The sequence below is a fragment of the Lutra lutra genome, chromosome 15, assembly GCF_902655055.1.
Source record: "Lutra lutra chromosome 15, mLutLut1.2, whole genome shotgun sequence".
Lineage (NCBI taxonomy): Eukaryota > Metazoa > Chordata > Mammalia > Carnivora > Mustelidae > Lutra > Lutra lutra.
In genome coordinates this window covers 45,940,996-45,966,291 of record NC_062292.1, presented here as the reverse complement: position 1 = coordinate 45,966,291, position 25,296 = coordinate 45,940,996, and the positions used below count along the sequence as shown (strand labels likewise).

Genomic DNA, 25,296 nt, shown 5'->3' with positions numbered 1-25,296 from the left:
TGAGAACATGCAAAAAGGCTTTTTACCAAGAAGGTACTTAAGTAAGCTTAGACCTTATCTCAGATCTGTATGAGTTCAAAATTTGAATGTCTTTCATACAGGACTCTGATATGTCAAACAATTTATCATTGCTTTTCAAATAAGCTGAAGTTTACTTGACACTATATATGAAAAGACGATTGATGTAATAAAAGAACTGTGTAAATAAGGTGTAAAAAATAGGAGCATAAGCCTGGATCTTGCTCTTCAACCTTATGTAGCTTTGGGTAATATATCCCAAAGCTTTTGACTTTTGTTTCCATATTTTATGTGAAATGGTATTATCAGATGACTAGGTGACCTTTAAGGGTAGGGAGGTAATCAAAATATTTAAAATCAGTATAGCACAGCACCAGACCAAACTAAACAGATGTCCATCCAACCAGAACTGAGAGCACCTCTTACGAGCCAGTACCAAGTGCAAGATGTTTTCCATTGTGCCTGGGTTCCGCTCTGTTACCAGATGAGATCTAAAAGCCTTTCTCTTTGGAAACATTATGAACACTTACTCTGACATATTACATTTGTGAATATTATCAATTTAATTTGCATTTTTAAATTCCTACTTATGACATCTGTTATTTATTTGTTATATTGAATTAATTGGTCTTTCAACTAAATTTCCTAAATAGCCATGTATTGAGTGTTATTTTCAGCAATGTTCATGTAAATTTAAAACAAAGTCAAAACCCACTAAACTAATAATTGTAGAAGTGTGTACAATCTTTAGTGTATAAATTCTTGTAACATGGAAATATTCTGAAGAAGAAAACAACACATTTCTTTGTAACATTGTAGGATACATTGTAAAATACTAGTCATGGCAGAGCAGGAGGAATCTCAAAATGATCGCGTAAAACTTCCTGGAACATTATTTATTAGTGTTTAGTTTTTGTTTCCTCATTCTTAACCAAAAGAGCAGAGGGCAACAAATAAAAATAGTAGATACCACTTTCAGGAAGTCGTCAGGAAGCTAATAAACTTTACAACATGTACTTTCATCCTAACCCTTTGGAAGAAAAGTGAAACCCCACAAAAATCACCTAACAAACATCACGGAACTAGTTAGAGTCCAAAATATAAGTCATTAAGAAGCAAGAAAATTTGTAATGCAAAGTAATCTGAAGTTAAAATATATTGTTATTAAAAAGAATTGACAATATATTTTTTTACATATATCAAAAACCTCTAAGTTAAGCAAGATCATATAGTTGAAAGAATAATGCACTATGAATTATATAGAAGGTTCTAATCCTAGAATTGACCTTGGAAATATTCATTTAATTTCTTTGGTCTGTTTTTCCTTGTCTATAAAATAAAGTACTGTAACAAAGCGACATAAGTTGGTTTATTTAAATGTTATCACTGTAACTTGAAAACTTTGAGATCTTAATCTGCTTAGTACATCTTTCAGGTTAAATCATCACCATATGATGTGGATATATTTATAAGGGGAATAAGATGTAAAATAAAGGCAAAGTGTCTAGTATGATGACTGACATAGTAAATGTGCAACGATTATTACTATTATGAACAGAGGGTAGAAGTAAAGAAGATTAATTTTATTAAATGATCTATATGGTGTTATTCCAACAAAACACTCTCTGATAAAAGATACATAGCTGCATCTAGATTTATACCGAAAAACTGACCAATTTGCCAGTAATTAAGGGAAACGGGATTTTTGGGTTTTTCTATGATTAACCAGATTCAGGAATTAAGACTATAAAAACATCTACTTGCTTTGATAATGTTAACTTACAAATCAATCAATCAACCAATCCATCAGTAATTATGCATTTTGGCAACCTGTTTATTGAGAATCAAACAGAAAGGGACTGATTTAGTTATAGCCATTCAAAAATCTCCAAAAGATACACATGTTAAGAAATTCTAGCCCCTGCCACCTGCTCAGTGGGATAATGAGGTGGACAAAGGGGAATTAGTGATGCTGAGATGGGATTACTTAATAAGACTAGATATTTAAAAAAGAGAAGAGCCTATCTCCATTCCATGGAGTGAACACCACTCCAAAATTTGGAGATTGGATTATTTTGGGAGGTGCAATATTGTGATCTATAAGAAATCTATATTTGGGCATTCATATCATCCATGGTTCTTGGATCACAGCTCCCAAAATGCTTGAAATTTTCTGAGGATAAGAGCAATGGGAGCATCTTTTGTTAAAATATTTGTTCTCTTGTCCTCCGTTCCTGATATCATTTTGGAGCCATGAAAGTGAAATGAGTGTCTTGTTATTCACTACAAGCCCCTTTCCACCATAACTGGGTTGATATTAATGAGGTGACTTTTGGAAAGCACCCCTGGCTTGTTGCCAGGGGAACCAATCATGAACAGAGAGTTGGAACTCTTAGTCCCATCCCCTGATTTCTGAGGAGTAGAGAGGGGTTGGAGTTTGAGTTTGACCACCAACGGCCAATGATTTAACCAATTATGTCTATGTAATGACCCGTCCATAAATACCCAAAGGAAGGAATTTAAGGAGCTTCTAGGTTGATGAATGTGTGGAGATTTGGCAAGAGTGTTGCCCTCAGATAGAGCATGAAAATTCCATGCCCTTTCCCCATAGTTTGCCCTATGTATCTCCTCCTTCTGGTTCTTGAGTTACATCCTTTTAAATAAACCAGACATCTGGTAAGTAAAATGTTCCTTTGAGTTCTGTGACCTGTTCTAGTGAATTAATGGGACTTGAGTGGGGAACTCTGATTCCTAGTCTGTCAGTCAGAAATGTAGCTAAACAGGGGCACCTGGGTGGCTCAGTGGGTTAAAGCCACTGCCTTCGGCTCAGGTCATGATCCCGGAGTCCTGGGATCAAGCCCCACATCGGGCTCTCTGCTCAGCAGGGAGCCTGCTTCCCCCTTTCTCTCTGCCTGCCTCTCTGCCTACTTGTGATCTTTCTCTCTGTCAAATAAATAAATAAAATCTTAAAAAAAAAAAAAGAAAAGAAATGTAGCTAAACAACCTGGACTTGTGAGTAGCATCTGAAGTCCAAGAATGGGGCCACTGGAACATCCAATCTATGGCCGGTCAGTCAGAAACAGAGGTGATAAAAGCTAAAGCTTGTGACTGGTTCTGAAGGGAAGTGGGCAATCTTGTAGGTCTGAACCCTTAGCCTGTGGAACCCTTAACCTAGACAGTAGTATTGTCAGAATCAACTTAAGCTGTAGGACTCCCAGTTGGTGTCTCAAGTGTTGCTTATTGGGAATGTGGGAAACCACCCACCAACACATACACACATTGAAACTGGGTCCAGGAACCCAACTAGATTCACACATTAGAACAAGAAATCTTACCTTGAAACAATGTAAAACAGGGGAAAGGTGAGCTTTTACGCTTTGCTTTACCACAGTGATGCTATAAGCACAGTTCTACTTTTTCAAGCCTCTTCCTAACTTCCTTTCTGTATTCTGGTGCCTCAGAGGATCCACTCTGATCCAGTACATACAAGATGGGGATGCTTTAAGGCAATGAACTTGTAAATGCCCCTGCCTTAAATTCTACATTAAGGAAACAGACACATCATAAGGAAAAAGAGCCCAAACCTGACGCGTTAGAATTCACCACCCAGGGTGAACTGAGCACTCCTTGTGTGCCATTTTAGCCAGTCCCTTTGAGCTTCCTGCCAGAACGGTTCTACTACTAGGGATACTTTCAAAGGCCTTGGAGGTGTTTCACAACCACTCCATTGTCAGAGCCATCCAGCGATCCAACTTTCATCCTCCTAAGATTTGTTTAATTAGCTTTTATTTTTTCTGAAAATGCATCCAAGTTTCTGACCTTTCCTTGGACACTAAAGTGGTATCAGGAAAGTCACTGAATCATCATATCTGAAAATGCTTCAGCTGAAACCTCTAGAATGTTGTCAGTTTTTAGAGTTATCATTGTGATAACGATGCTAAGAAAGATGCATCAATGAGTGTCTTCATATATTCTTGGTATATATCAAGTGTCTTGGTATATTCAGTATAAACGATGATATGAAGTTATAGTGGGAAGATATTTTTGTTTTCAAGAACTTCTTTTGATAAATTTTAAAGGCAGAGATGAGGCAACAGATTTTGGCCTCATTTAGCTTATCCTGAAATTTTGCATCACTTTGGAATTTAAAAGGAGAGTTGGAGGATCCCAAAATATGGTATTGATCTAAGGACCATCTGCTACCAATTTTGAGTCACAGAGAGGAATATCATAATTTTAGGATACAATGAGTTTGACCACTGCATTCATGACCTATATTTATATTTGCATGAGGAATTTTAAATGCTTAAGTAGTCTTATTTCACAAGAGTATATCAATCCAACATTTTCAAAATAAATGAGCATGGTAAAGCATTAATTATTCATATTGTGTTATAGAATATATGTTTTAACAGTGGAAGAATCACAATAAGTTATGATTATGTATCACAGTATAACATAAGAATGGATCATTAATATGCTTGGCTGATAATTAACGGTTCTTTAGAAAGACCAAAAAATTGTCCAGTTTTGGCAGAAATTTTCCAGGCTAGTTGATTAATTTAAGGAAAATAACTGTAATTATTTCAATGGCATGTTTCCCATTGGTATTGAGTGATGACCACTTGCAAAATAGTTTTAAATAAAAAGCTCAGAGTGTTCCAGTGATGTTTTAAGTAGTATTTGTGAAACAACCATATTCAATGATTGTTTTGTACCATAGCACAAAATATATCTCCCAATGAATCATGTGCCATAATGTATCTGATTTAAAATATTCCAAGCAAATTAGAATAAATTATTTTTGATATAATATTAAAAATTCTTTGTCTTGCGTGGGTATTTTAAAATATACTTACGGATTGTCCAATAGCAGTACTATGGGATTAAGTTCTTTCTTTGGTCTATAATATGCCCTGAGAGGAACAATAAAATTATACAATCCATTTCCAGCTGTTTCAGCTGCAACTATAATTAGCTTATTTTTGAATCCATAGGCTTTTGCGTCCTCATAGTAGTTATGCTGGCAACTCTAGAGAAGAAAAATTATACAAAGAAATGCTATTTTTACACTCCACTAAAATTTGCTGAAAAAATTTAGGATATATGGAAGAGTAAAATTAATCTAACCTAGTAAATCCTTTATTTTATAACAAATTTGAAAATAGTTACATTTTTCCATGCCCCATTCTCCAGCCTATTTCAGGAAGTGAAGGTATGCATGGACAAGACAAATGAATTGCAAGTGTGTAGCTTAATATGGGGGAAGACAAAGTCAGAAATATGTGTGTGCACATGTTCTACTGTAAACTAAAACATATTGCTCGATGACATCTGGGTATCTATATTTAAAAATTACCATAATGTGTATGTATATCAAAAAATCGTGTTATATATTTTAAATATACACAATTTTTGTCAGTCATACTTCAAGAAAGCTAGAAAAAAACTACCTCTGACTTTGATTTCCAGAAAGATAATAATATTATCATCAAATGACCTTGGAACTTTCCAAGTACTGAACATCTAAAGGGATGGATACCAAGAAGGATTTTCTTTGTTGTTAAAAAACAAAAAAAGAAAACCCTTAATTGTCTAAACATATACCTGAGCTGGCAAGATAATAATAGAAATACACAAAAGTAAAATACCAATACTAATACTAACAACAAAACAGTAACAATACATTATCAAAACTCATTGTTATTCTGAGGTTATTTTGCTATTTTCTAGAGACCTAGTACTCACTGGACTTAGCATTATTAAACCAAGAATCTTTTAAACTAAATTATCTACATGGAGAACTGCTTTCATATTCTGCCCTTTTATCTTTCTATGTCTCTGTGTGGGTTTCTTTTTATTTGGGTTGAGATTAGTGGATTCCCCGTGGATTCATCACCAATTCTGGAATATTCTCTACTTTTTTCCTTTAATAAAAAACTACAAAATGCTGTTGGGAAGAAGGCACCATGAGTCAGCAGAAACAATAAACAATAGAATTAGACTCACAAAGACTACAGGTTTTGTTCTTATTAGATTCAGAACAGAAAAAATGAATGTGTTTACTATGTTTAAAGAAATAAAAAAGAACATTTAAAGTATGAACAAAGAACAGGAGGCTACTTAAAATGTTTGGTAGATATTAAAAGAAATACACATATTCTCTTCTAGAACTAAAAAGTATAACAAGTAAAAATAAAAACTCAAACAATGGGTTAGATTGCACATTTGACACATGTGAAGGGGTCATTTGCAGGACTTTGATGTAATTATTCAGAATGTGCTAAGAAAAGAGATATAAAGTCGTATGGAGTAATTAAGATACTTGGAAGCTAGTATGACAATGTCTAACATATATTTAAGCAGAAAACCTGAAAGTGAGATGAAAGTATCAGAAAGAAGACCTATTCAAGTAAATATTAACTAAGGATTTTCTAGAATTAATGAAATATTCAAAACCTCAGGTTCTGGAACTCCAGAAAATCCTAATTCAAATAAATAAAAAAAAAATCCAATTTTCAGAAGTATGGTAATAAAAGTGCAAAACAACCAGACAATCGGATCTTAGAGAGCCAGACTGAAAAAAGAGACCACCATTAATTTTCAGAATACAAACTAGAATGACAACCAACTGTTCAATAGCAACATGGAACCCATAAGGCAGAAAATAAAATTCTAATGTACGAAAAGAAAAAGAAAACTCATCCTGGAATTGGACACCCAGGAAAACTGTCTTTCAAGAATAAGGACATTTCTAGGGAAACTGAAATTGGCAGAATTTAACACTAATAGGACTTTAGTAAGAGAATTTCAAAAGCTGTAATCAGTAGGAAAATGGATCCAGAAGGTTTAAGACATAAAAAAGGAATGAAGAAAACGGGACATGATTTTTTTTAAAGGAGACAATAAGCCTTCATTGGAAGTATGATTGAAGATTTACTAATAGAAGTAGGATCTGCAACCACATGAAGGAGTGAATAAGGTCACTCACAAAGAGGTCATGGACGGAGAAGAGTGATGAGTGATGTTGAGATAATAAGAATTTCAATATTTATGAGATAAAATGAAGAAAAACAATTAATTTAGGTTATTCAGAAGTAGCTCAATTAGAAAGAAAAAAAACAAAACAAAACAAAACAAGAAAATAAGGACATCAGTGTTGATGAACCTTGATCAGGAACCTATTGTTGATACTGTTGCAGAATGAACTGGGCAAGTAATCCCAATTCCCACACTTCACAGATGCAGTAGGATTGACTGTATAATCCCATCTCCTGATTGCAAAGTAGGCATTCGTATAGATAACAGACCAGCACCTCCAGCCAGCCTAATGCTAGATAAATAGAGGATAATACCAGAGGTCATCTGCCAGTCAACAGCATTCAGAAATTTTGTCTTCTTAATATGGTAAAGAGACCGCTCAGAGTCTTTGCTTTAAAAGACCCTCTATTGTTTCTTTGCCAAGCCTTATCTCAGAAAGTTTAGCTTTTCAATTGTATCAGGTTCCCTGCTTGGAGATAAGTCATTTTCAAATATTTGATCTCCCAGTGTGTTTTTTCTCCTGAATTCTGAGTTAAAAAGTAAAATGCAGGGACACCTGAGTAGCTCAGTCTGTTAAGCAGCTGCCTTTGCCTCAGGTCATGATCCCAGGGTCCTGGGATCAAGTCCCACATCAGGCTCCCTGCTCAGAGGGGAGCATGCTTCTCCCCCTGCTCCTGCTCTCTCTCTCTCTCCCCACCCCACTCCATAAATAAATAAAAAAATTTTAAAAATGCTAATCTAGGTTTTGTGGTGCCTGAGGCTTATGTTACGTGGGGAACCCTCTTTAAGGAAAATAACACAAATATTACAAATTTATAAATTTTAAAAATTATTCATAGGTCCTTAGAAAGGGCTAATACAGGTAAAGGGGTCCTGAAGCTTAAGATTTACTAATGTTACCAAAACTATACAGCTAGTCAGCATAATCAAATACTTCAGACAGTAAGTTAAAACAAGGGACCCCCACCCAAAAAAAAAAAAAAAAGACATTGAGATATTGAGAGAGCAACATCTTAATGGACACAGAGGAATATTTAGGAGCAATGGCAAAGATTTTCTAATGTTCCACTATTCTTCCTCAAGAGTGACAGTAACAGCCAGGCTTCATGATGTTTATCTTATTAAAAAGTAGTAGTAGCAAGAATACTAATAGAATGTATTAGGTGCCTACGCATTTATTAACTTCCTGGCACTGTGTGAAGCATTTTGGTTGTGCTAATTTATAAAATTCTCACGAGAAGCATCGAGGCTTGTAATTACAACCATGTTATAGATATGGAAACTGAAATGTAATGGCAAAGTTATTTGCCCAAAATGCAAATCCTGTAAGCAGAGAGCTGGGATTTTAACTCTCGTTAACTCCAAAATTTAGAGTAAAAGAATAAATTCCTGGTTAGAATTAGCAGCACATTTTAATTTCTGGGAGGTGAAGGGTTTGAGAATCTTCTTCTTATCTGCTTTCTTATTCATTAAGAGAACAAACTCTTATAGAGGTCATGCCCAATAGCCATCTTGGGAAAGAGATTTTAAAACGTCTGCATTCTTGTAATCTTTCTGTTTTGAATGGCTCCTTTAGAACATCCAAGCAAAAATCAAGAGCTACAATAAAATCTTTAGAAAAGGAGATAATAACCACAAAACGGACACTAGCTTTCAGTCTAGTCAATAATGAATCTTTCTGGCTTTTACACATAGACAAGCTCATTTCACCATGCCAAGAAATTCCACATTAAGTTTTGAAGCAAAAAATAAAGCCTTGCAAAACAGTGCACAATGGGCCAAAGTGATTTTGAAAGACTCTGGATGTTGAGAGTTCATAGGTTTGAGGTTCTGGCACCTACGTTTTCCTCTTTAAAAACATGACTGACTGACTCCTCCGCTACTTAAGTAGAAGGGGCAAGCATGTTGGTAATCTTTAGTACAGTTAAGAAAGTACAATTCACCATTTTATGTATTGCATTTACATCCGAAAAGATAATGTTCTTTAAACATATTTTAGTCAAAAGACTATACAAAATTATTTAAATATACGTAATTACAAAATGCCATAATTTCAGTTTCAGAGAAAATAACAATTGCTTACCTTGTCTAGTCTTAAGCAGCAAAATGGCACTTTTTCATGAAGGAGATGACAAAAAGTGGGTGAACTTCCTATATATGGAGAGTAAGGTGGATAGCCTTTAGCATATCTGTAAAGCAATATGAAATATTTGAGTTGCCTTGAAGAAAACACACATAGTTGGACAATTAAGTGATAGCCATATGTCTCTATTAAATAAAGATAAAGTATGGTGCAACCCTTTATATTGTAATTACATTTTGATAAAGAAATAGTTAAGAATAGGGATAGGCAAACTGGATCAAATCTGGCCCACCAGCTGGTTTTGCGAATTAAAAGTTTTTTTTGTTGTTGTTGTTTTGTTTTGTTTGTTCTTTTTTTAATCTTAAATGTTTGGAAAAAAATTTTAAGTAAATGGTTGGAAAAAATAAAAAGGAAGAATATTTCATGTCGCATAAAAATTACATGAAATTAAAATTTAAATATCCACAAGTGAAGTTTTTTTAGAATACAGCCATGCTCATTCATTTTATGTATTGTCTATGGGCACTTCAAAAATATTTGGATTGGTGCAGCAAAGATTATATGGTCCATAAAGTCTAAAGTATTAGCTGGTTCCTTCTAGAAAAAGTTTGCCATTCCTTGGTTTAAAAGATTTAGATAGATTTTTTAAATTGCACTATTAATTTTTATAAAACACACTTAAAGCAAAATGACTTATGATGATTTACTCCATTAATATTCATTAGTCATGAATACATAACCACAAAGGAGTAAACAACTGAGTTAAATATTCATATACTCCCCCAAAACAGACTATTGTTGGAATCATGCTTAAAATATTATCAAAGATAATTATTTGCTGACTTTACAAAAGTAGCCACCTGCATGCACATTACAACTATATTAATTTTCAGAATAAAACTATTAAAAAGTAGAAGATTAAATGAAAGTTAAGAAATAAAACATAATTTGGTAGAGGCAAGATTCCTTTATCTACTGTGAAAACTCTTCTCTTTTAAGCCAAGAAATTTCAGGCCTAGTTTAAACTGTTTTCCAGATATTATTAGCTCAGAGGGTAAAATGGTGCACATTTTGCAAATTTAGAAGTTGATAATCTCCACTATTATTTCAATATCTTTTTCAGTTTGCTTAGGAAAAAAAAAATCCACCTCTTAATCTTTTCAGAAGAACATGTAAAGAAAGAATTTCAATCACACCACACATCATTTCTAGAAATATACTGGCAGTCAAAACTCTCCTTGTTCCCATCAAATATTTCATAAATATATTTAAGTGCTATTGATTTTCTGGAGAGTGGATTGTGTTCTGTGGGAACATTAAACTTCCTTGTAATAATTTTTTTTTAGGTGTGAAGGATTAAATGAAGAATTTTTTTAAGTTTCAATTATATTTCAATTCATTTTATTCAATTCAACATTACCATCAACATTAACTGAATATCTATTATATGAAAGATATTGGGAGTATTTAAATGGTGTTACCACTGCCACTACTATTACTTCTACTACTAGTAGTAGTAGTAGTACTACAACCCCTAGTAATTATTACTCATTGAATGCTTACTCAACACAAAGCAGTGTCCTAAGCACTTCTCCATTATCTCAATTAATCTACATCTGAACATTATGAGTCAGTAATTATACCCCCTTTCAGATATAGATACTGTGGTTCAGACTGTTTAATCAGTCACTTGCACATAACCAGTATAGGATGGAACTGACATGGAAAACAAACTCTTTTAGACTCCACTGTCAAGACTGCTGACCCCTGTGGTTCCCTTAAGAAATAGCAATATATTATGTGAGCAAGACAAGTAAACAAATCCTACTGAAGATTAAAATGTGATTAATAGCATATACACTGGCAATATGTATTATGGAAGCATAGTAAAGAGAACTAGTACTTCATGCATTCATTCATTCAAAATATTACTAATGTATACCATATGAAAAATACCTATGCACGGTAAGATAAGGAAGGGAAATTTAATGGAGGAAACCTGCACTACATGTCACTGAATAATTGACTGATCTTCAATATGGACTTGGAAGGAAATAAATTGAAGCCAGAAATTTGAGGTCTTAAAATACTTTATAGGTAATGGAGATACTGGCTAATAGGAAGGGTGTTTTGTTAGAAGTATGTGGAATTGATTCTCGGATATATAAAAGGTAAGGACATTAGTGCCCCAGAGTAGCATAAATCCCAGTAAATCTTACAACTGTTCTAGAATATCTAAACATACTCTAAGTTTGAGGAAGTTTCTTCATCTGCTGTAGTTTCATCTTCTGATTGATCACTTAGAAGATCACATGTTTGAATTGATGACGTATCTGCAACCTCTAAAACAGGAGCAATGCTAGGTCTTCTGATTTCTTTGCTTCCCTCTGTAGGAAGAGACAGGGTGGGGCCGCTTGTTGATCTACAGCTTGTGTCTTGCAAGTCTATAGCCACTGTACCTGCAACAAAGAAACATAAAAATCCATCAGAGTACTCGCCACCTAGATGATAATCAACCATTTAATGATCAAAATGAAATACAACCAGTGTAACTGGGAAATCTGTTATTGTTTATCCTTTATATCTACAAGGTTATTTCTTCTCCATGTGGACATTTTTACCTACATGGATTAAAAAAATTCTGCATTTGTGCAAAATGTGTTTGCTGAGTCTAGCTTATTGTACAAAACACAAGACTTATGAAACCCTGAAATACTTAGGAATTTAAAGTGAAAAAAATACTTTGTTTCAATGTACATTTATTTAAAATTAACACATAAATTTTTGGCCTTTTCAATATAGTGAATCTCCCATTATATCCTTTCCCCCCCATTTTGTTATTATTCTCTTGCTGATTTGTAATCACTTTTTTAAAATATTAGAACCATTAAATGTTTTATATTTATTCCACAAATATTTATTATGTACTGCATGAAAAACACTATCCTAGGCACTTGGGATATGTGGAGAATGAGGGAACGAAATAATGCTTCTACACATAAGCACTTATCTTTAAAATAACCAAGTAGACAAATAAATGAAAACAGTCATTTTAGATAGTAATAAATACCATGCAGAAAATAAAACAAAATAATGTGATGAAGAACAGGAGGAGGAATGAATTTTCACCAGGTGGTCTGGAAGGCAACTCTGAAGTCATGACCTTTGATTTTTTACTCAAAAGACAATAGTGAGTACTCAAGCCGTGGAAGTACCTTGAGGCAGTAGCAAGAGCAAACTTAAATAGCTTAAGGCTTTTGAATACTGGGGGGTAGTCCCCAGTAAACAGAAGAAACAAATTCCTTTGGGATTTTTTAACTGGAATTTCAAAATTAATTTAAACATCAATTTATGGAAAGCTTATGTCTCCCCTTCTGAACAGTCTAACTGATGAGTGCCATCATGTTTCTCCAACACTCACTTCATTTACGCACTAATACCTGGTCATCCTTCTAAAACCCCTTAGACCTCACTTTGTCCCTTTTGAAGCAACTATTAAAACACTTGCCACTTCTCTCAAACCTCTGACCTTGCCACCTCCTTTACTATTATAGCAGAAGTTTTTAAAGTGGGAATAAAACTAATGGATTTTGGCCTCTCTTTCCTTGCACCATGGAAAGAGAGGTCAGCAACTGATTTTTAAAACCTCTGAGGCAATCAGAAGTCTCCACATAAGGAGGGATAAACAGGAAATGTTTGGAGGGTGAGAGTTGGTAGCACAAGTCTGATGAGAATATCCGAGTACTCCTCAAAACTTGAATAAGTGTGGGGGGTTAAGTTTCAGAGAGTTGTACCTCTCCATATACACAAAACTCAGATTAGTATGTGAGGAACCCTAGTATATCTGTAGTTCGTGCGAAAGGCATATATGAACATTCCCAGAACAGCTCTTTCTGAGAAAAGGATGTGGGGACCAGCACTTAGCAATTTCAATATTAGAGCAAAGGTAAAGATTGTTGCCATCAGAAACTCTATGGTCAACCAATTTTTGAACACCATAAATAAGGATTAATCTATAATTCAATCTTTGGGCAAGAGCTGAATGAGGCTCCTAGAGAAAATAAGATTAAATTTTCTATTTAGTTGGTATGTGGAATTGATTAAAAATTAAATTTTACAAATTTGATTTACAAAAATAAGCCATTATTTACATCCTAAGGCTTTAAGTTAAAATTCACATGTATATTTATCCTCTGCACATGACCACACTGTTGAGTTCAGAAAGAAAACAGAACTTATCATAGAAGAAATCCTTCAATTCCCTGACTTCAAACAAACATGAGAGTTTCACCAAACTTTTGTTCCTTTATTTCTGCTTAGAAGGAAACAGAAATACTTCCATTTATGTGAAGTTAATCCCTGCTCATGTTTTAGGAATTAAATCCCTTCTGGCTTCCTAAGAAATTGTGATCTTTTAACCCCACTCTCCAAATATATGTGACTTCATATCACTCCCAACTACCTCTTTATCATTTTCTGCCCAACACAGGGAAATGTGGTCACTTCCCGATTATTTTGCCAAAGCAGATACCTGGCCCCAAGATGTGCATGGGGCTATGATCATGAGGAAGGATCTAGCAGGGAAAACACAATTCAAAAAGTAGTCACAATTACAGAAACAAGCTCTTTGAACATTTCCTTTCCTTAACAAACCTGACTCTTCCCTCAACCCTTTATAAAGGTGATGGGTAAATACCCTCAGTGTGGTCACCGTCGCTTTTAGACTCTTCTTTTATCCTTTCTAAAATCCCAGCTTTTTCCCATATCTTCAGATTCTATCACCACTATCTTTCACTGTTTTGTTTGGTGACTAAACCTATGTCATTCTACTTATTTCCTAATGTTTCTACTCAGTTTCTCCAAAACTATTTGCATTAGTCTGTCAGGACTGTCATAACAAAGTACCACAGATTGGGTGGCTTAAACAACAGAAATTTATTGCCTCACATTTTTAGAGTCTGGAAGTCTAAAATCCATGCACTGGCAGGATTGGTTTCTTGAGGGCTGTGAGGGAACGGTCTGTTCCAGGCCTCACTCCTTGGCTGGTTATGGTCATATTCTGCCTATATCTCCTCTCATTGTCTTCCTTGGATGTGTCTCTGTGTCTTAATTTCCTCTTCTTATAAGGACACCAGTCATAGTGGATTAGAGCCCATTCTAATGACCTCATTTTAACTTGATCACTTCTTTAAAGACCTTAGCTTCTAACACACTAAATTATTTCCTTATTTTTTCTGTGTTGTTTATTGGCAGTCTCCCCTGTGATAGAACGTAAGATCTGTGAGCTAGGGATCTTTATTTATTTGTTCATTAATTTATCATAGAAACTTATAAGAGTGTCTGGCACATATTAGGTACTGTGAGTAAAGGTTAATAATGGGAAAAAATCAGTAGGACTACTATAAAAAATAATATGCTAGGTCAATAACAAACAGGGTCACCTAACACAGTCCATTAGGTGACCCTGTTTGTTATTGACCTAGCATATTATTTTTTCAATTCAACATTAACATCAACATTAACTGAACATCTATTATATGAAAGATACTGGGAGTATTTAAATGGTGTTACCACTGCCACTACTACTACTACTACTGCTAGTACTACAACTCCTAGTAATTATTACTCATTGAATGCTTACTCAACACAAAGCAGTGTCCTAAGCACTTCTCCATTATCTCAATTAATCTATATCTGAACATTATGAGGCAATTAATTATACCCCCATTACAGATATAGACACTGTGGTTCTATCTACAGTCCAAGCAGGGCCATGGAATATGTCTCAGAAAGAATGATACTGAGACTGAGACACAAAGGATTAGAAGAAGTTACCTAGGCAAAGTTGGGGGCTAGGGAGTAGATTCTGTCAGAAGAAACTTCTTGTGTTGAGGTCCACTAGTGAAAAACAATCAGTGAAGGCTGAAAGGAATTTAGTACGAATGGGACTTAGTAATGCGATTGAAGGGACAGTAAAATACAAGACTAGAAAACTGAAGTGGAGTTATTAAAAAAAAAAAGAACTTTAAGTAAAGTGACTGCGATTTATCTTCTAAACTAGGATGCCTTTTTTTTTTTTTTTTAGATTTTATTTATTTGACAGAGAGAGACACAGAGAGGGAGGGAACACAAGCATGGGGAGTGGGAGAAGGGGAAGCAGGCTTCCTGCCAAGCAGAGAGCCTGATGCAGGACTCAATCCCAGGACCCTGGGATCATGACCTGAGCCTAAAGCAGATGCTTACCAACTGAGCCGCCCAGACAGCCCTGAACTAGGATACTCTTAAGAGTCAAAGGGTGTGGTCTTCAATAATGACACCAGGACACCATATATAAACTGGGACTGTCCTGGAATAACTGGGAGTGCCTCATGCAAACAAGAAGTTTTGGTTATCCAAATTATAAGCCATGTAATATAAAATTTAGATTTTTTTCCCTTGGATAATAAGCAATTCAAATGAGTTATTTATTCTTTTTTAGATTTATTTATTTTAGAGACAGATAAAGAGAATACACACATGTAGGGCAAGAGTACAGAGAGAGAGAGAGAGAGAGGCAGAGAATCTCAAACAGATTCCTCACTAACCCAATGTGGGGCTTGATCTCACAACCTTGAGATCATGACTTGAGCTGAAATCAAGAATCTAATACTTAACCAACTGAGACACCCAGGCACCCCAGCAATTCAAATTATTTATGCAGGAGAATGACACTATCAAAATTATGTAAAAATTATAACTCTGGTTGCAAGGCAGAGAAGAATGCAGGACAGCATGGAGGCATGGAGAGAAGCTTGGTGGGTAGGGGGTGATCCTACAGTTGAGGGGAAGAATGATGGAGATTCAGACCATGATCACACAGACAGTGGCGAGAAAGAAGGGAATGACTTTCAGGGATACTTGATAATCTGAATTAATAGAATTTATGAATTCTGAGATATGAGAGGAGAGGAACAGAATTGTCAGGATTGTGACTTTACAAATTATGATGTGTCATCTGTTTTTTTTAGCCAAAAAAAAAAAATGGAGGAGGAAGTAATTTTGAATGAGGGCAGACAGATAACTTCAATATGAATATGGTGTGTTGGTTTTTCCTGTGAGACATCCAGGCAGAAATAAATAACCAGTATACTGCTGTGAAGAGAAATTTAAGTTAATGATTTATATGAAAAAATCATCAATTTTTAGAGGGTGAATCAATCTCTGGGAGCAGAAGAACATGGTCAATACCATCCCATGTTGTGAAGATGTCCACTGGATTTAGTGACAGAGTGGTGACTTTGCCAGAGTAGTGATACAAGGACTAGAGATTTCAGACTAAACTGGGCAAAGGCATGAGGGGACAATAAGATTTCAAGACAGCAACTGAAGACAACCCTTTCCAGGAATTTACCTGTGAAGATGTCAAGCCAAGAGGTCCAGGTGTATGTGTGTGTGTGTGTAGAAATAAAAAAAGAGAGACACACAGAGACAGACAGACAAAGGGAGGAGAAAAGAACCAATGATTTTGAGAAAAAATAAAATTAGGTAATAAGGATGAATTAAAATAAAAAGTGAGGTCCCAGAGGAGGTAGTAAGTGAAGTCGTTACTATTAAAATATTAAAAGTTGGGGCACCTAGGTGGCTCAGTCAATTAAGTGTCCAACTCTTGCTTTTGGCTCAGGTCATGATCTCAAGGTTATGAGATGGAACCCTGTGTGGGGCTCTGCGCTCAGCATAGAGTCTGCTTGAGATTCTGTCCTCCTCCCTCTTCCTCCTGGTTTGCTCCTTCCCCCACTTGCTTGCTCTCTTTCTAAAATAAATAAATTAATAAATAAAATCTTTAAAAATATTAAAAGTTAAAAGTTAGAAGACACATTATCTTTGTGACAAAAATGAATGTTTGTAGGTTTGTAGGTGGTTTGGTGGCAAAATGTAAAGGAAATTTTTATTTGTCTGGATCTATTCCTCCCCCACATTTTTTTTTTTTTTTTTACTTCTGTATCATAAAAGCCAAGTTCAATGGTGAGAATGAGATGGGCAATAGAAGAAGAGTTTTGAGAAAAACAAAGAATATTTGAAATAGCCTCTGTTGATAACTGGATAGAGAACTTACAAAAGAACTATAAAAGTGTCAGGTGCTTATATTCTAATCAGAAATATGAAATAATTACTGACAATTTTGAATTAGCTTAATTTTTTTTAAATTTTATTTATTTATTTGTCACGGAGACAGGGAGAGTAAGAAAGAAAGAGAGCACAAGCAGGGGGAGTGGCAAGGAGAGGGAGAAGATTCTCTGCTTAGCAAGAAGTCTGATCTGGGACTTGATCCCAGGATCATGACCCGAGCCAAAAGCAGACACTTAACAGACTGAGCCACTCGGGCATCCTAAATTAGTTTAATTTCTTACCAGTTTAACAGCTTGGAAACTTTTTTCTAGATACTTAGTTATACCAAGTTTATAATATATACAATTAGTGTCTAGTTTGACTTTGAAATTTTAACAAACATTGAAGGATATTTATTATTCCTTTTAAAGAAAAAAACTAAGGCGCCTGCGTGACTCAGTAGGTTAAGCATCTACCTTCGGCTCAGGTGATGACCTTAGGGTCCTAGGACTGAGCTCTGTATAAGGTTCTCCACTCAGCAGGGTGTTTGCTTCTCTCTCTCCCTCTGTGGTTGGTCTCTCTTGCTTTTGCTGTCTTTCAAATAAATAAATAAATAAAATCAAAAGAAAGAAAAAGAGAGAGGGAGGGAGGGAGGGAGGGAAAGAAGGAAGAAGGGAGAGAGAGAAAGAAAGTAAGGGAGGGAAGAAAGAAAGAAAGAGAGGAAGAAACTAGTGATATATTCAAATTTATTTATACTTACCCATGCTGGCAATTATGCTATGTACAGGTAATCGAGAAGGTCCATGATAAAATGACCTTGGTACATTGCTTTTTTTCTGCTGGTCTTGGTTTTTAAATGCTGAATTCTCTTCTTTGGTAATATTAATATAAAAACATATATCTGTAGCATTCATAATATATCGAGGACCTGGATTCAGCAAAATGTTTTTATTATCCTCCCTCCGAACACCAATCAAGCAGACACCAAACCTTAATTAAAAAATAAATAAATAAATCTTAAGAACTGTGATTCAGCAAAGCTCTTATGTTTTTTGTTTTTAAGTTTGCATGTGTAAGAAAATTGGTAAACTATTATAAGGCAGAGGAAAATTAAAACCCCAAATCAAAGTATTTTAAAGCTTGCAAAGATCATGAAAGTTTAAGACTCCAGGCTCTGAAGACAAAAAGAAAAAAAAAAAAAAAGGACCCTCAACACTCAAAACTTTACTGTTTTTCCAGGAAAAGAAACTATGTCCTTAGTGTGTGGTAAAATCAATTTAATTGATTATGACCTATATAGTTATTTTTAAATAAAAAAGAATAGAAAAAAGATAATGAAAAATATCAGAGTGTTTATCATTAGTAAGGGTAAGAGTTTTTAATAAATTGTGTGTGTATTGAGTCTTACCATGAATGTATATTTTCACTTGGTCAAAAAATATAAACCTGTATTACTTTAGTCAAAAATGCTTAAGAGTCATTGGCCTAAAAGAAGAAGAAACTTACCCAAGGTCATATGAGAAAAAAATCAGGGTACCTAAATTTCTTTTAGTTCTGTTTCTACCATATTTGGTTTACTCTGAATTTTAGAAAAAAATTAATAGTCTGAATAGGTGCACAGCTTAATTGGGAGAAATATCGACCACTAAATATAATAGATATTAAAAATTTATTTTATACTTTTTCAGGTTATTCTCCAAACACGAAATGTCGTGAATGTTTTTATTTCAATATATCTTATAGCATTAGAAATAAATCTAGTTTAAAAATATTTTTTAAACATCAAAATATATGTACAGAAAGAATCATGCTGAGAATTAAAGTGGGATATATTAAATATTAGATTAGTAGAAAATACTAGACATATACAAACCTTAAAATATTATATCAATATATTTACAATACTGATAATATATTACTTTCATTTTAAACATATATTTTTGTTTCTTTAGAAAATAATTTTTCTCAAAAAGAAAAAATATTTTGTTCCATGTTTGAATTAGAAGGTACCATTGTTTACTTTTTAACTTATTTCTCTGATCAAAGCAAATTTTCTTAAATGTCTAGATTTTGTAAATGTTATTATGACATTTTTACATTTTTACATTTTTTTTACATTTTTAATCAACACTTTAAAATCAGATCTCTAAAGAAGATTCATTTTCATGTATTTGTGAATTCTTCATGGATTAAAATATTTTAAAGATGACTTAAAAGTTACTAAAGCCAATATTTCTATTAAATTATACTTTATACCTAACACTCTTAACTTGTAGAGACCATACAGAACCAGAGTTCAAATGTCTCAATAATTATGTTAAAAATTCCAGAATTCTTACAACTCATGAACACCATTATGGGCTGTATTTTAGAAAACTGTATTTAAAGGGTATGCTTGATTTATATTTTAAGTCCACTTTGCAAGCAGAAACGTACTTTTTGTGTGCATGAAAAGACGCATATGTAAAACTCTTCCCTTCGTATTCAGCAAAAAATGTACTTTCTTCCAAAACAATGTGGTATACTTCATTGCCAGAGCATCTACCATATATCTTCTGCCACTGCTCTGGGGATTGCTGGCCTTCTCTGCAACAAAAGCACACACACATACACATACACAAAGAGCAAGACACAGTGAATGTGGTTAAAAGGACAGTTTTCACACCTACTCTGGTTTCCCTACAGGAGGAACTGGTAAGCACGGTTCAAAGAAGTCTATGTGTGATGCTCTAAATGATGATATTATTTACAAATACTCACAAAGAGTTACCACAGAAATTTTGAAACTAACACAATATGTAAGTTTGAAAGACGGCAGATTCCTAGAAAGTAGTTCTTCACAATCCAGTTAACGGAAGCATTTATCCTGACTATGCGGCAATAAGATATAGCATTTCATTTTAATTTCTGTTTATGTACATCCTGTCATGCACATCCTGTTTTTACACTTGTTTTATAGTCTAAATAATATGGTCCACTTCATCTCATTTATAATACTTGTTTGGCCCTGGTAGGTAACCAGGTAACCAGATTTTGCTTTGTATTTATAATTAGAAGTGTACAATGTCAACTTATTAATTGAATTCCACAGAAAATATACTCTTAATTTCCATCCATATCATAGCAATGACTTTCTTCCAATTGTGTAGCAGTTAAGAAAAAATATTTCTGCATGATAAAAGGGTCTTCAAAGAGATCCCCCGAAGTATTTTTTCATACAACCTAAGTTATCACAGAAAGTACAGTTTGTATTTTCTAGAATGTTCTGCTCAGTGGCCCTGGATATAAATAAAAAAGTCAACCTATGAAAAACATATTGTGAATACACAAGAGTTCTTCTTTCCCATTTTTTATAGTAAATTTCACTTTTTCTGAATAAATTTATGTAGTCTATAAATACAAGAAATGCACTTTAAGAAGGCATATATAAATATAAATATCAAAATATTTCATCTAATGTCTATATATTCTGAATGGATAAAAGCAGATAACAAACCATATTTAACATATTTAGGGTTGAAAAAAACATTTTAAAATCTGAGTTTTAGGGGGACCTGGGTGGCTCAGTGGGTTAAAGCCTCTGCCTTCAGCTCAGATCATGATCGCAGGGTCCTGGGATCAAGCCCCACATCGGGCTCTCTGCTCGCAGGGAGCCTGCTTCCCTTCCTCTCTCTCTGCCGGACTCTCTGCCTACTTGTGATCTCTGTTAAATAAACAAATAAAAATCTTCTAAAAAATGAAATAAAATCTGAGTTTTAGCTAAAGAATTATTAGAGATAATACATTAATATTTTCAGAGTCAGTAAGTTTAAAAAAAATCATATATGTTCCAGGTGTGCTTCACTTTACTTCATTGTTTCTTAATTGTGCTTTAGAGTCAGTTAAGAGTCAAGAGCCCATGGGATGCCTGGGTGGCTCAGCTGAACATCCAACTTTTGATTTCAGCTCTGGTCATGATCTTGAGCCCTGCCTTGAGCCCCGCCTCAAGTTCTGTGCTGGGAGTTGGGGGGCAGTTTGCTTGAGATTCTCTCCCTCTCCCACCTCCCCTCCCCCAACTCACATGTGCGTGCTCTTCCCTCTCTCTCTGAAATAAATAAATAAAACCCTTAAAAAAAAAAAAAAGAGTCAAGAGCTCGGACCCTGAAGACTGATCACCTGATCTGAACCCTAATTCTGCAATCTTGGGTTGTTCAGTAACCTCTGAGTGATTCTCTACCTCTTCTGTGAAAAATAGCCCCAGCCTCAATGGGTTAGATAAATTGAAGTAATACAAACAAATCACTCAGCAGATGTTGGGATCATAGTAATCACTCAGTAAATGTTAGCTTCCACTATTTTGTTGTTACACCTTCCTCATTGCTAAATTTTGGAGCCAATTTCAACGTGTCTAGTCAACCTACACTAATGCTCTTAAAACCTTTACTCTTTTTTCTTTAATGTTAATATGTTTTTGGAAATAGGAAAATAAAATAAAGCAGACCACTTCTGACCATTGACTGCATCTGCCTATACCTAACTACTGCTTCCTAAGAATAATTTTTCCTGGTGGAGAAAACATTCCCTCTGGCAAACAAAAATAAAATTATCTTTGTTATGCTCCATAGTCTACTTGGCAAGACGATACTTGGCATAGAGAGAATCCTTTTAAAGTGCTGGAAATGTAAGAGAAGGTGCCAGCAATTCGTCAGTGTTTGTTCAAAATTCAAAAGGTAGCATGGAGTCAAATCCGTGTCACACAAGGGTCCTAAAAGCTATTAAAGAAAATCATAAATCTAAGTCCAGGGGCTGAGATGGAAATACAATGTTGTAACTTGGAAGGGAACAGAAAAGGAGGGTTAGACAAAGACATTTCAGATGGATTTTCCTAAATCATTTGCTGTTCTCATGTTATTTTATGCTTCTACCCCCAGAAGACCTCTTTATGCTCTCTTCAAATATTCCAGATAGGTAAGCAAGAATCTCTAGGTTTCTGCTAATTGTAAATACCCCAAATTTTCTCCTTTTTAGCTCATGTTAATTGTTTGAGAAATGTGTGAACATAGTAATGTCATTTAATACTAATAGCTATGTCCAGTTCCCACTTATTAATCCCTACATGAAATATTCATCGAGCACTTAGGCTGTGTCAGGGACAGTTCTAGAATTAAAAGTTACGGCAGTTAATACACAAGACAAAAATGCTTTCTTGTTTGGAGCCTCTAGTGAAGGAAGACTGACAAACAAAAAGACTGATAAACAAAAGAAGCCAACTGTGTTATGTGTTAGAAGTGATAAGAGACTGGGAGAAAAATTAGAAAAAACTTTTGGGTCATTCTAGGAGAAATGGAATATAAATGGTATGGTTGAGGAAGGCATCACTGAGAGGTTGACATTGAGTAAAAATCTTCAAGAGTTACGGAATGGCAACCACATGGGTACCCAGGAGAATAGTGGTCCAGGCAGAAGCAGCCACAAGCACTTTCCTGAGGCAGACTGATATAGCTAAGGAAAAGCAAAGAGGCCAGTTTAGCTGGAGTTGAGGGAAGAGGAAAAAATGACTCCAGAGAGATAGCAGGGCAGGGAGAGGGGTCACATAGAGATTTATAAATGTTTACAATGACTCTGACCTGTACTTGAGATGATTTGGCGTCACTGGAGGATTTCAAAGATGGGTGCAAAAGATTCTGACTTAAATTTTACAAAAATCCCCCTGGGTCAAGGTGCTGACTCAGAAACCAAAGAAAGGGTAATGACCAATAAGGAGGTCATCATGATAAAGATGATGATAGCTTGGACCAGACTAGACTCGGTCCTGAATGTAGACCAGAAAGGATTGCTAAAGGAAGAGAAAAAAGTTACAAAAATCTTATGTATCTGAGTCCATCAGAAATATGGATGGATAAATAAAATCCATACAGATAACAGTGAAAATGCAAAGAATACTGCTTATAAAACATCATGAAGAAATCGCAAACATAAAAATGTTAAAATCAAAGAAGTGATTTTGGATTTGTCATTGTAGTCTACTAGGTCCTAGAAAGAAAAAAGTCAATCAGAGATAGTTTGTGTGGGCTTCAGAAATAATTTGGAGTGTTTATTTTTTACATCTGAAATGCTAGGTACCTGTCCATGATAATATTGTTATCACATGCAAATGAATGAAATATTTCTTATTATATAGAAATATTTCTTATTATATTCTTATTTCTTATTCTATATTATATTTGATATAATATATATATAATATATAATATATATTATATATATAAATATTTCTTATTATATATTATATATTAATATATAGAAATATTATTATATTTCTTATTATATTTCTTATTATATAATATAATATATATATTATAAATAAATATTTCTTATTATATATTATATTATATATATTATATAATATTTATTATATAGAATAATATATTCTATATTATTATATAGAATATAGAATATTCTTATTCTATATATATATTCTATATTATATATAGAATATAATATGTGCTAATATACAATGATATTAGCATATATCCAAAAGATATCTGCATCTCATGATCATTGCAGCACTGTTTACATTAGCAAAGACATTGAAACAACTGAAGTATTCATAGATGGATGAATGAATAAAGAAAATGTGGCACAGATATATATAATGAATTACTGTTCAGGTATAAAAAAGGAAGTCCTGTCATTTGTGACAACATGGATGGACCTTGAGGATATTAGTTCAGTGAAATAAGTCAGACCAAGACAAATACCATATGATCTCATTTATATGTAGAATCTATAAAAACAGAAACAAAAAATGAACTTAGAGATTCAGAGAACAGACTAGTGGCCAGAGGTGGGAGGTGGGTGAAATGGGTGAAAGTGAACAAAAAGTACAAACTTTAAGTTGTAAAATAAATAACTCCTGGGAATATAATGCACAGCATGGTGACTACAGTCAATCATACTGTGTTATATATTTGAAAGCTACTAAGAGAGTAAATCTTAAAAGTTCTGCTTACAAGAAAAAAAATTCTAAGTATGTGTGGTGAATGGATGGAGTGATTGTCACGATCATTTCTTTTTCTCTCTCTCTCTCTCTAAGTATATATATAAAAAATCCTATGGGGCTCTTGGGTGGCTCAGCAGGTTAACTGGCTGCCTTCTGCTCAGGTCATGATCCCAGGGTCCTAGGATCAAGTTCCGCATCCAGCTCCTTGCTCAGTGGGGAGCCTGCTTCTCCCTCTGCCTGCTCTTCTCCTGCTCCCCTGCTTGTGCTCTCTCTCTCTCTCTCTGACAAATAAAAAAATAAAATCTTTTTAAAAAATTGTATATATAGAACATGTAGAATTATTAAGGTGTACACCCGAAACTAATGTAATGTTACGTGCCAGTTATGTCTGTTTTTAAAAAGGGCATTTTATTGCCTATAGATGTGTAAAAAAAAGACTTTTGTCTTCAACATAAGACAAATTAATTTCTACCTAAATTTTCTCTTCATCTTATCTCACTTTATGTTCCTAGGCAGAATTAACTCAAAATTATTTTTTAAAGGAGGAAAACAATGACATAAATAAAAAAAACTATTTTGAAACTTCTTACAAAAGAAAATATTTTCAATTCCACATCTAAGTGACTCTGGAACTCATTATGTGTCCCTTTCCCCATCAATTCTCACACTCTTAAAATAGTCCTGAACCATCTTTTTGCCTCCTTGCCTCCAGTATTGGCCATTACAAATCAATTTATGGTGCTGTCATAAGAGTGAATTTCAAAATCTTTTAAGATCAGTTCATGTCACTCTCCTGTTGAAAATGTTTAAAGGACTTCTTTCTTCCATTTTAAAAAGGTGAACTTTCTTATCATCATTACAAAGCCCTTCTGACCTATGCTATGCCTTTCAAATTTCTTTTGTTACTTCTGCCTTCTTTCTCTTGTATGCTCCAGCCATGAGCACTCCTTAATGTGCCCTGAACAAGAAACTCTTTCTTAGCCTTTGGCCTTTTTACAATGTTGTTCCTTCTATCTCCTACACTTTACTCAATTCTTTGACCTACAGCTTACTTATTACTTTTTCAGCTTTGCAAGGCTGTACTTTT

At 34.4% G+C, this 25,296-nt stretch overlaps 1 protein-coding gene across 9 annotated transcripts in view; it reads right to left on the bottom strand.

Annotated features, from left to right (window-relative positions):
* The window catches only part of KCNT2 (potassium sodium-activated channel subfamily T member 2), a 348,859-nt gene that overhangs the window by 84,690 nt on the left and 238,873 nt on the right, over positions 1–25,296 (bottom strand). For all 9 annotated transcript variants that reach the window (XM_047705388.1, XM_047705393.1, XM_047705394.1 and 6 more), the window contains exons 15-19: positions 19,664–19,813; positions 17,988–18,217; positions 11,388–11,601; positions 9,143–9,248; positions 4,878–5,050 (exon numbers count right to left, since the gene is read on the bottom strand). In XM_047705388.1, the coding sequence (XP_047561344.1) occupies positions 4,878–5,050; positions 9,143–9,248; positions 11,388–11,601; positions 17,988–18,217; positions 19,664–19,813 (873 nt within the window). The remainder of the gene's footprint in view (positions 1–4,877; positions 5,051–9,142; positions 9,249–11,387; positions 11,602–17,987; positions 18,218–19,663; positions 19,814–25,296) is intronic.